We start from the raw sequence: 11,953 nt of genomic DNA, 5'->3' as shown, positions 1-11,953 counted from the left end.
TGAGAATATTAAAGGCATGAATAATGTGGCAATAACTATAACTAACAATTGATTCACCTAACAATAACTATATTTGAGCTCATTTTGACACCCCTACTTACTAGCTGTCACGACCCAAAAACTGAGGTCATGATGGCACACATCTCAAAACCCAATCTGATGTGTAACCCTAAAAATAAAATTCATACAAGACTTCCAAAGAGGAAAGTGATTCCACGATTTAAATAAAAAGAAAAAAAAACAATGAAGAAATTATCCCAAAACCTGGTGTCATAAGTATAAAGAGCATCTAATACAAGGTTCGAATCTGAAGATACAACATAAGTCTCTGAATGATACAAAAGACTGAAAAATAAAGATAGACTAGTGACGATCCGAATTCTGGGACCTCACCACTAATCTGAGAATTACACAATCCGCTAGAATATTAACTGCCACGTGGGGTACCCCGACTAGTATCTGCATCAAAAAGGGACACAGAAGTAGGGGTGAGTACAATTCACATGTACTCAGTAGGTTTTAGCTGACTGAGTATAAGGAATTAATCAAACCTATGAAATAAACTAAGAAACGCTTCCACCTGCATATAGAAAAGTCCCACTTCGGCATCGGTGCCGCCAATTTATATATATAGTGGCACGAATAAAGTATAATAACAACTCATAATCACAATTAATCAAATAATTCAAGTAGCACAAATGTCAATGCAATGCAATGCAATATGATGATGCAATGATGTGGTGGTACGGTGGAATCAAGACTGTCGCACAGCCTGTCGTATACACCTGCCGAGCTGTGCTACCAAGCAGGACCCATGGGGGTCTCGCAGACCATATACCTCAATCACAATATCTCATTATCCTTGCCACCTCCTCGTGGTCAAGGGATCACAATGCATCCACTACCCTGCCGGAAAACTACCTCGGTCAGGGACTCAAGATACAAAGGTTGGGATCACAATGCATCCACTACCCTACCGGAAAACTGCCTCGGTCAGGGACTCAAGATACAAAGGTTTAAAGGTGTTTCATTTTCTTTCTCAAAAAGAATTTCCATATTTCTCAACTTCCCATGTTTCATGATGTGATGAATGAGGATGAATGCATCAAAACACATATGCATGGAAGTAATAATCAACTCACATGTGGTATAAGGTTCAAAGTTCTCAAAACTTAACCTACACATGATATTCACCCTCAATAAATAGTAACGGGAAGAACACACTTTCATTTAAATATTCACCCCTTTCTCAACAATATTTCAATACTCAAGTATGCTCAAAACCCCCAACTCAATCTCTCAGGCGGCATCACAAGTCAAATAATATACTCAAGCCTCTCTCTTAGGCAAATCATAATTCACATGCTCTCAAAGCAAATAAGATAACAAATAAGGCCCCCACACGGGCTATGTAATACAAATAAACCCCGTCACGGCAACACATTAATAAATAAGCCTCCACACGGACATCACAATATATATAACATTCTCAACTCATACTACAACCCCATCCCAAAGTCTATAACATATGAATGATTAATTACCCCATCTCAATCTCAAAGAAAGATAGCCAAACCTACCTCAATTGCCGAAGCCGCACTCGAATACCTCCACCGGACAAGCAACTCTCGAATTCAGCGCCCGGAATGACAACCCACTATCAACAATGAAACATACACATCACAAGGAGTCCAATGACACCCATATTGATAGGTTTCGGAACCGGGGGTAAAATGGTCCAAAAATTAACTATTTTCGAAAAGGGTCAAATCTGGAAATTTATTGAACAATCCCATTCTATTGGTAATAAGAAACTCATGGTTGAAAAACCCATAAAAATAGAGCTCAAAACGAGTTGAAAATCACAATTTTCCTTAAATTCGGATTAGGGAAGAAACAAAGATTTTTGGGGTTTGAAACTAAAATTTAAGAGTTAAAATCGTCAAAAACTTAATGAAAAAGGAAGGTTTTAGGTCAAAAATCACTTACCCAACACTTTGCCTCGAAAATCTCTTCTCAAATCACCTCAAGGAGTTCAAGAACTCAAACAAATGTTGAAAAATATTGAAATGAGAAGAAAGGGGCATTTTCTGCCCAAAAAGTTACTGTTCACGCGTGTTACTGTTCACACGTGTTACTGTTCACGCGTGTTTTGTACAAATTTACGAAAATCACCCTCAAGGTCATTACAATATCCACCACTAAAAAGGATGTTCGTCCTCGAACAAAAGATAAAATAAAGTACCTGGGGTCTCAAAAAGCTGAGGGTATCGAGCCTGCATATCAGACTCTAACTCCCAAGTCGCCTCCTCAGCAGGCCGATGCTGCCACTGCACCTTGACCGAAGCGACCTCCTTGGTCCTGAGTCTACGAAGCCGCCTATCTAGAATAACTGTCGGCTCCTCCTCATAAGTCAAATCCGGACTCAACTCTACCGCATCATAAGAAATCACATGAGACTCATCCGGTATGTACTTGCGAAGCATGGAAACATGAAACACCGGATGGACAGCTGACAATTTAGGGGGTAAGGCCAACTTATACGCCACTCCACCTACTCTCCTCAGGATTTCAAACGGGCCAACAAACCTTGGGCTAAGCTTGCCCTTCTTTCCGAACCTCATCACACCCTTCATGGGCGATATTTTAAGCCACACGCAATCACCCACCATGAACTCTAAGGGACGAACCCTCCTATCAGCATAACTCTTCTGACGACTCTGAGCTGTCAATAGTCGACCCTGAATCAAACGTACCCGCTCCACAGCATCCTTAAGTAAGTCAGTATCCAATGCATCAACCGCAACAGAATCAAACCATCCAATGGGTGATCGACACCTACGACCATACAATGCCTCAAATGGTGCCATTTGAATGCTGGAGTGATAACTGTTATTATAGGCAAACTCTGCTAAGGGCAAGTGTTGGTCCCATCGGGCACCAAAATCAATCACACAGGCCCTAAGCATATCCTCCAACACCTGAATAGTCCGTTCAGACTGACCATCGGTTTGGGGATGAAATGCTGAACTCATCTCTAGTCGCGTACCCAAACCACGCTGTAATGCCTTCCAAAAGTGAGAGGTGAACACTGAACCCCGATCCGATACAATAGAGATAGGCACCCCATGCAGCCTAACAATCTCACGAAGATAGATCCTAGCTAACTGATCCGCATTGTAGCTAGTCTTCACCGGAAGGAAATGGGCTGATTTGGTCAATCGATCCACAATCACCCAGACAGAGTCATACTTACCCAATGCCATGGGTAATCCAGACACGAAGTCCATAGTGATACGCTCCCATTTCCACTCAGGAATGGGCATCCTTTGCATAGGACCACCCGGTTTCTGATGCTCATACTTCACTTGTTGGCAATTTAGACACTTAGCCACAAAATCAATAATGTCTCTCTTCATGCCACACCACCAATAATGTTGTTTCAAGTCATGAAACATCTTTGCCACTCCCGGGTGAATCGAATACTTGGAACAATGAGCCTCCTCTAATATCATACGTACCCATTCACTAACCTTGGGCACACAAATGCGACCATTAATCCTCAAAACTCCTTCCTGATCAAGAGAGGCTGATTTTGCTTCACCACTCAACACTTTGTCTCGAATGGCCCTCAACTTTTCATCTTCAAACTGGTGTGTACGAATCTGGTCCATCAAAGTAGACCTAGCCTCCACAAATGCCAAAATACCATGATGTGTAGAAATATCCAGTCGGACCAACTGTCTAGCCAATGACTGAACCTCCAACGCCAAAGGCCTCTCCACAGCCTTAAGAAAGGCCAAACTACCCATGCTAGATGCTTTGCGACTCAGGGCATCCGCTACCACATTAGCTTTGCCCGGATGATAAAGTATGGTAATGTCATAGTCTTTCAATAACTCTAACCACCTACGCTGCCGCATGTTCAGATTCGGCTGAGAAAAGATATACTTAAGGCTACGGTGGTCAGTATAGACCTCGCAATGCACTCCATAGAGATAATGCCTCCACAACTTCAGAACAAACACCACTGCTGCTAACTCTAAGTCATGGGTAGGATAGTTCTTCTCATGTACCTTCAACTGTCGAGAAGCATAAGCTATAACTCTACCTTTTTGCATCAATACACCACCCAAGCCGACTCCCGAAGCATCACAAAACACAATAAATGCCACGCCCTCCTCGGGTAAGGTTAGAATAGGTGCTGAAGTCAATAATTCCTTGAGCTTTTGAAAGCTCGCCTCACACTCATCAGTCCACTGAAATGCCACGGTCTTTTGAGTTAGCCTAGTCAATGGGGGCTGCAATAGAAGAGAATCCTTGAACAAACCGACGATAGTAGCCTGCCAACCCAATAAAACTCCGAATCTCGGTAACCGGAGTAGGCCTAACCCAATCACGAACCACTGCAACTTTGGCTGGATCAACCATAATACCATCCTTGGTCACTATATGACCCAAGAATGTCACGGACTCAAGCCAAAACTCACATTTGGAGAATTTTGCATACAACTTCTCCTCTCTCAATCTCTGAAGGACTGTCCTCAGGTGCCTAACATGATCCGCCTCATTCTTGGAATAAACCAAGATGTCATCAATAAACACGATCACAAACGAGTCCAAATAAGGTCGAAATACCCGGTTCATCAACTCCATAAAAGCAGCCGGGGCATTAGTCAACCCGAAGGACATAACCACAAACTCATAATGCCCATAATGAGTCCTGAATGCAGTCTTCGGGATATCAGATTCCCGAACTCTCAACTGATGGTAACCCAACCTCAAATCAATCTTTGAGAACACCGATGCACCTTGAAGCTGGTCAAATAAATCATCAATGTGAGGGAGAGGATACTTGTTCTTGATAGTGACTTTGTTCAACTGTCGATAGTCAATACACATCCTTATAGTACCATCTTTCTTCTTCACAAATAAAACCGGTGCACCCCACGGTGATACACTAGGTCTAATAAACCCTTTCTTCAATAAATCTTCCAATTGTTCTTTCAACTCTTTCAATTCTGCCGGAGCCATCCGATAAGGAGAAATAGAGATGGGTTTAGTGTCATGCTCCAAATCAATCACAAAATCGATATCACGATCAGGAGGAACTCCCGGCAAGTCTGTAGGAAATACATCCATAAACTCTCTCACCACCCTCGTAGTCTCTATATGAGATGACTCCGTGGTGAGATCACGTACATGAGCCAAATAAGACAAACAACCCTTATCCATCAAGCGACGAGCACGAATATAAGATATCACCCCCTTAGGGTATGAACTCGGATTACCCTTCCATACTAAGCTAGGTAAACCGGGATAAGCTAAGGTCACGGTCTTTGCATAACAATCTAATATAGCATGATAAGGAGATAACCAGTCCATACCCAGTATCACATCAAAATCAAGCATGTCTAATAAAATCAAGTCTGCACGGGTCTCTCTACCCGAAAATATCACCAAACATCCCTTGTATACCCGATCCACTACTAAAGATTCACCTATTGGGGTAGAAATAGTAATAGGCACAATAAGGGACTCACTCACATAATCAATACCCACATCAAAATAAGTCGACACATAAGAATAGGTAGACCCTGGGTCAAATAATACTGAAGCAGAACGATGGCAAACTGGAACAATACCTGTAATAACTGCATCAGAGGCTTCTGCCTCATATCTACCCGGTATAGCATAGCATAACTGACGGTCACCCTTAGCCTGCGAACCACCACGAGCACCACCTCGTACTCTACCCCTAGCACCATGGGTGCCACCTCTAGTATTCTGCGAAGAACCTCGAATAGTTGGAGCATCTATAGAATGAACAACTGGTGCCCCAGGCCGTCCATTAGAAGGAGCACGTTTGGGGCAATCTTGGGCCTTATGCCCAAACTCATCACACACATAACAACCTCGAGGACCTGAACTCCGTGGGGAATAACTAGAATTGTCAAAACGACCTCCGGAGCTCGAAGAACCCTGAATAGCTGCCTGGACTGGTCTGCCCTGATAACCATGGGTTCCTGAACCCGAATATTCTCTACCCTTGGAGGAATGATCGCTGAATTGACCCTGCCGACGGAACCTCTTGGCCCCGCCCTGTCTAGCACGTCGGATACTCTCTATCATCCTGGCATGATCAATAATACTCTGAAACGTACCCCCAGACAATACAAGAGAGGCTGTAGCCTCCTGGAGATAACCGGCGAATCCCTTCACTAGTTTGCGAATCCGCTCGAATTCGGTGGGAATACTCGACATAGCATAACGAGATAACTCATGAAAGCGAGTCTCGTACTCAGATACAGATAAGGAGCCCTGCTCCAGTCTGTCAAACTCATCCCTACGCTGATCACGAAGGCTATATGGCACAAATCTCTCAAGGAACACCTCAGTAAACTGTTCCCAACTCATCATAGGAGAACCAATAGGTCTACGAGCAAGAACTGACCTCCACCATTCTTTGGCCACTCCCGCAAATTGATATGAAGTGTAAGCAACTCCATGTGCCTCTAAAATGCCTAGGTTGAACAACCTATCTTGACACTCAGTCAAAAAGTCATAGGCTTTCTCTCCGGCTTTACCATCAAACCTTGGAGGTGCCAATCGAACGAACCTCTCAAAACTCTTCTGCTCAGCTACCGACATGGCAGCATTAGCAGAAACTGGCGGAGCTGCAAATCTCGGAGGTGCAATAGAAGGCATTGAAGATGAACCAGGAGTCTGAAATCCTACACTAGGCCCCTGAACTGGCGGTGTAGCACCAACTGTGATAGGAGAACCTATAGTACCTGAAATAATACCAGAGGTAGGAGCACCATCCAGTCTAGCCAATAATCGAACCAATAGCTCTTGAAGCATCGGAGTACTATCGGGAACCACAGGAGGCTGGGATGGCCTCTCCTCCTCAGTCTTCTGCTCTAAGTCATCCTCATGCTCATACATGGGCTCAGGTGATAGCTCTCTAGCTCGTCCACGAGCAGGTGCCGCTCCACTTGCTCGGCCTCGTCCCCTGACTCCACCACGTCCTCTACCTCGCCCGCGTACTGGGGCTTGAGCAGCAGGTGCAGCCTCACCCTCAGTAATTGTGGCTCTAGTCCTCACCATCTGCGCAGAAGGAATAGATCAGAGGTATACAACACTTGATATGAATAAATCGCACGAAGGGAGTAAAAAGAAAGAAATTCTCCTATTAAGTATCTTGTAGCCTCTCGAAGATAAGTACGGACGTCTACGTACCGATCCGCAAGACTCTACTAGACACCCTGCTCTTTAACTTATAAGACCGGTGAACCTAGTGCTCTGATACCAATTGTCACGACCCAAAAACTGAGGTCATGATGGCACACATCTCAAAACCCAATCTGATGTGTAACCCTAAAAATAAAATTCATACAAGACTTCCAAAGAGGAAAGTGATTCCACGATTTAAATAAAAAGAAAAAAAAACAATGAAGAAATTATCCCAAAACCTGGTGTCATAAGTATAAAGAGCATCTAATACAAGGTTCGAATCTGAAGATACAACATAAGTCTCTGAATGATACAAAAGACTGAAAAATAAAGATAGACTAGTGACGATCCGAATTCTGGGACCTCACCACTAATCTGAGAATTACACAATCCGCTAGAATATTAACTGCCACGTGGGGTACCCCGACTAGTATCTGCATCAAAAAGGGACACAGAAGTAGGGGTGAGTACAATTCACATGTACTCAGTAGGTTTTAGCTGACTGAGTATAAGGAATTAATCAAACCTATGAAATAAACTAAGAAACGCTTCCACCTGCATATAGAAAAGTCCCACTTCGGCATCGGTGCCGCCAATTTATATATATAGTGGCACGAATAAAGTATAATAACAACTCATAATCACAATTAATCAAATAATTCAAGTAGCACAAATGTCAATGCAATGCAATGCAATATGATGATGCAATGATGTGGTGGTACGGTGGAATCAAGACTGTCGCACAGCCTGTCGTATACACCTGCCGAGCTGTGCTACCAAGCAGGACCCATGGGGGTCTCGCAGACCATATACCTCAATCACAATATCTCATTATCCTTGCCACCTCCTCGTGGTCAAGGGATCACAATGCATCCACTACCCTGCCGGAAAACTACCTCGGTCAGGGACTCAAGATACAAAGGTTGGGATCACAATGCATCCACTACCCTACCGGAAAACTGCCTCGGTCAGGGACTCAAGATACAAAGGTTTAAAGGTGTTTCATTTTCTTTCTCAAAAAGAATTTCCATATTTCTCAACTTCCCATGTTTCATGATGTGATGAATGAGGATGAATGCATCAAAACACATATGCATGGAAGTAATAATCAACTCACATGTGGTATAAGGTTCAAAGTTCTCAAAACTTAACCTACACATGATATTCACCCTCAATAAATAGTAACGGGAAGAACACACTTTCATTTAAATATTCACCCCTTTCTCAACAATATTTCAATACTCAAGTATGCTCAAAACCCCCAACTCAATCTCTCAGGCGGCATCACAAGTCAAATAATATACTCAAGCCTCTCTCTTAGGCAAATCATAATTCACATGCTCTCAAAGCAAATAAGATAACAAATAAGGCCCCCACACGGGCTATGTAATACAAATAAACCCCGTCACGGCAACACATTAATAAATAAGCCTCCACACGGACATCACAATATATATAACATTCTCAACTCATACTACAACCCCATCCCAAAGTCTATAACATATGAATGATTAATTACCCCATCTCAATCTCAAAGAAAGATAGTCAAACCTACCTCAATTGCCGAAGCCGCACTCGAATACCTCCACCGGACAAGCAACTCTCGAATTCAGCGCCCGGAATGACAACCCACTATCAACAATGAAACATACACATCACAAGGAGTCCAATGACACCCATATTGATAGGTTTCGGAACCGGGGGTAAAATGGTCCAAAAATTAACTATTTTCAAAAAGGGTCAAATCTGGAAATTTATTGAACAATCCCATTCTATTGGTAATAAGGAACTCATGGTTGAAAAACCCATAAAAATAGAGCTCAAAACGAGTTGAAAATCACAATTTTCCTTAAATTCGGATTAGGGAAGAAACAAAGATTTTTGGGGTTTGAAACTAAAATTTAAGAGTTAAAATCGTCAAAAACTTAATGAAAAAGGAAGGTTTTAGGTCAAAAATCACTTACCCAACACTTTGCCTCGAAAATCTCTTCTCAAATCACCTCAAGGAGTTCAAGAACTCAAACAAATGTTGAAAAATATTGAAATGAGAAGAAAGGGGCATTTTCTGCCCAAAAAGTTACTGTTCACGCGTGTTACTGTTCACACGTGTTATTGTTCACGCGTGTTTTGTACAAATTTACGAAAATCACCCTCAAGGTCATTACACTAGCATTCTAAAAGGCATGACTAATGTGAGGTTGCTTTCTTCTGTCATTGCAATCATCAACATAATATGGTAAATCCTACTCCCTAAACGCCCTTTACCCCGGAGCCAACATTGACCCTTTCCCACTTTGTTCCTAAAACATAAAATTTGTTTGGGTTATGCTCCTAACCTGCCTTGTTTTGGGGGAAGGCTTTCCTTCCTCAATTTTCATGGAGTTATCAGTTCATTTCTGTCCATTTCAGCATTATGATCATCAAGCACAAGACACCAAATAATGAATCAGCAGCAAAATGCTATTTAAGAGATTCCAGATGATTCTACATGAGACAGAAGGAGAATTGGAGATGAGAAAAAATAGGCAAATTACTACTCCCCCTATTTCAATTTGTTTGTCTGGTTTTGAGTTCACACGGAGTTTAAGAAAGTAAAGAAGACTTTTAAATCTTGTGGTCTTTAACTAAAGATATGTAGAATGTACCAAAATATACTTTAATCTTGTGTTCTTAAACATGTCATGTGGAAAGTTAAAATTTAAGAGTCGCCAAAAAAGGAAAAAGGACATTCTTTTTTAAACGGACTAAAAAGGAAAGCACCACAAACAAATTGAAGCGGAAGGAGTACTAATTTTCTATCTACGCCAAGTTTACACCCTACAAATATATACATACCAGAAGATGCTAAGCAGAATAACAACATGAACCCAGAATTTATTCCCTCTAACTTACCCTAAACAAAGTTGAGGCAAGTGCATCCCTAATCTTTCTTCTGTCATTGCAATCATTAACACAATTTTCTTTTTTTCATTTTCATTTTCTTCTTCTTCTTTCCCAAATTGCTCCTTTCATGAAACTTGTTTGAGTTATGCTCATATCATGTACTATTTGTTTTCATCGGAAGGCTTTCCCTCCTTAATTTCAATGCAATCATAATCATTCAGCATAATGAACATCAAGCACAAGACACCAATACCAAATCAGCAGCTAATGCTATTTAAAATTTTCCGTATGATTCTACATGAGACCAAAAGAGAACTGGAAATGCAAAAACTAGGCAAACTGCCGTTAACATCAGACTAATATATACATATCACTATAAGATGCTAAGCAGAATAATAACATAAACTCGAAATTCATTCCCTCTGACTTACCCTAAACAAGTGCGAGGCAAGTGCATCTCTAATGTTCTTCCCACTTTCATCAACCTCTCCATCAAACACAGGAAACTCTTCACATCTCGGATACTCCTCAGTTTCATCTGTCACTGCTTCACTACACTTGATAAGAAAATTATGCAGCAAACAGCATGTCACAATCACAAATGGAAATGCCTGAATACATTGCTCGTTCCATTTCTTAGCTAGAAGCTTCCACTTTTCCCTAACTCTCCCAAAAGCTGTCCCTATCAACTGCATTCCTTTTCTATGTACTGAATTAAACGCCATTTCCGCCCCATCTTCCTCGTTCGATCCACTGTAGGGTGTGAGAAGCCATGGTAGAAGTGGGAAATAGGAATCACCAAGAATGTACTGAGGTATTGAATTGCCATCATTTAGCTCAAAAGATGAACCATTTAAGTACTCTTTTGATTCCTCAACACCCAAATAAAGCTTAGATTTTCGTAAAACAGTTTCAGGCCTCATAGTACAAGGCCACCCAGCTGATACATCCAAGAATCTTCCTTCAGAATCAACCAAAGCTTGAACAATCAAAAACCCATTTTCACCTATAAAATCACCATTCAATTCGAATTTTTCAATCCCCAAAACACCACAACAATTAGGCAAAGAAATCCACCCAAATCCCACAATAACCCTATTGATATCATTCTTCAGCTCAAACAAATGCCCAAGGTTCTCATTAATAGCTTTACATACAGTGTAGAAAACGCGACAAGCAGTGGGGGAATCAATCCCAAATCGTCGTGAAACAGCAGAAAACGAAGCACAATGAGCAAGACGATAAAGGGTCAAAGCAAGAGCGTAATTAGGAGGAACAGAAAGTGAAGAAAGCGAAGGTGTTAGAAGACGAAGCAGAAGAGTGAAAGAGGGTTTCGTAAGATTGAAAGTTTCAGCCCAAAGGGTATCCGAATCTGCAATCAGAAATCTCTGAAACCAACAACTGGGTAATGGGTCATCGTCAGTCGGCGAAGTTAGGGCGGCGCGTGGAGGTGGAACAGCGCGTGGAGGAGGAGGAGGGAGTGAGAGAAGTGAAACGATGTTGGAAATGGAAGAGGAGGTTGAGGAGATTAGGGATTCGAGGGAAAGGGATTGGTGAGGGAGGAGATGGAGGTCATGGCGGAGGAGGAAAGAATGGGCGGAGGAGATGGCGGAGATGAGGTGGGGTATGAGTTTTGTACAGTGTTGGTGACGGAGTTGAAGGGTGGCTTTGAATTTCTTAGTGAGCTTGGTTATCTTATTGGTCATCATTGTCTTCTTCTTCTTCTTCCTTCCTCTCTTTCTGCCGGCGGTGGCCATTGATAGAGATTTCAAACTTTCAAGAGATCTCTCCGTGTTCTTTGGGATTTATGTTAAACAAAACATTTCCTTAGATC

General features: G+C 42.1%; 1 protein-coding gene across 2 annotated transcripts; it reads right to left on the bottom strand.

Annotated features, from left to right (window-relative positions):
* Positions 1-412: 412 nt before the first annotated feature.
* Positions 413-11,953, bottom strand: LOC129891454 (protein ALP1-like). Of its 2 annotated transcripts, XM_055966828.1 has the most exons (4): positions 10,551-11,953; positions 7,605-7,670; positions 6,795-7,110; positions 413-459 (listed from the first exon to the last, which is right to left on the bottom strand). In XM_055966828.1, the coding sequence occupies exons 1-4, from the start codon at positions 11,874-11,876 to the stop codon at positions 428-430; spliced, it is 1,740 nt and encodes a 579-aa protein (XP_055822803.1). In that variant the 5' UTR covers positions 11,877-11,953; the 3' UTR covers positions 413-427. The 2 variants fall into 2 exon arrangements, with proteins under 2 accessions (XP_055822803.1, XP_055822804.1); XM_055966829.1 differs by lacking the exons at positions 413-459; positions 6,795-7,110 and adding an exon at positions 8,792-8,868 and having other exon boundaries at positions 7,634-7,670.

The sequence above is a fragment of the Solanum dulcamara genome, chromosome 6 (assembly GCF_947179165.1).
Source record: "Solanum dulcamara chromosome 6, daSolDulc1.2, whole genome shotgun sequence".
Classification (NCBI taxonomy): domain Eukaryota; kingdom Viridiplantae; phylum Streptophyta; class Magnoliopsida; order Solanales; family Solanaceae; genus Solanum; species Solanum dulcamara.
Note: the sequence above shows the minus strand (reverse complement) of the source record. Positions and strands in the feature narration are given on the sequence as shown.

Excerpts from the sequence above, each read along its gene's own strand:
- LOC129891454 (XM_055966828.1), bottom strand. The coding sequence starts at position 11,876 with ATGGCCACCGCCGGCAGAAAGAGAGGAAGGAAGAAGAAGAAGAAGACA. Across the intron at positions 7,671-10,550 it reads TTGCCTCGCACTTGTTTAGG|ATACTAGTCGGGGTACCCCA; the intron begins GTAAGTCAGAGG and ends TTTTTGATGCAG. Across the intron at positions 7,111-7,604 it reads GTGTAATTCTCAGATTAGTG|ATGGTGAGGACTAGAGCCAC; the intron begins GTGAGGTCCCAG and ends CCTTCTGCGCAG.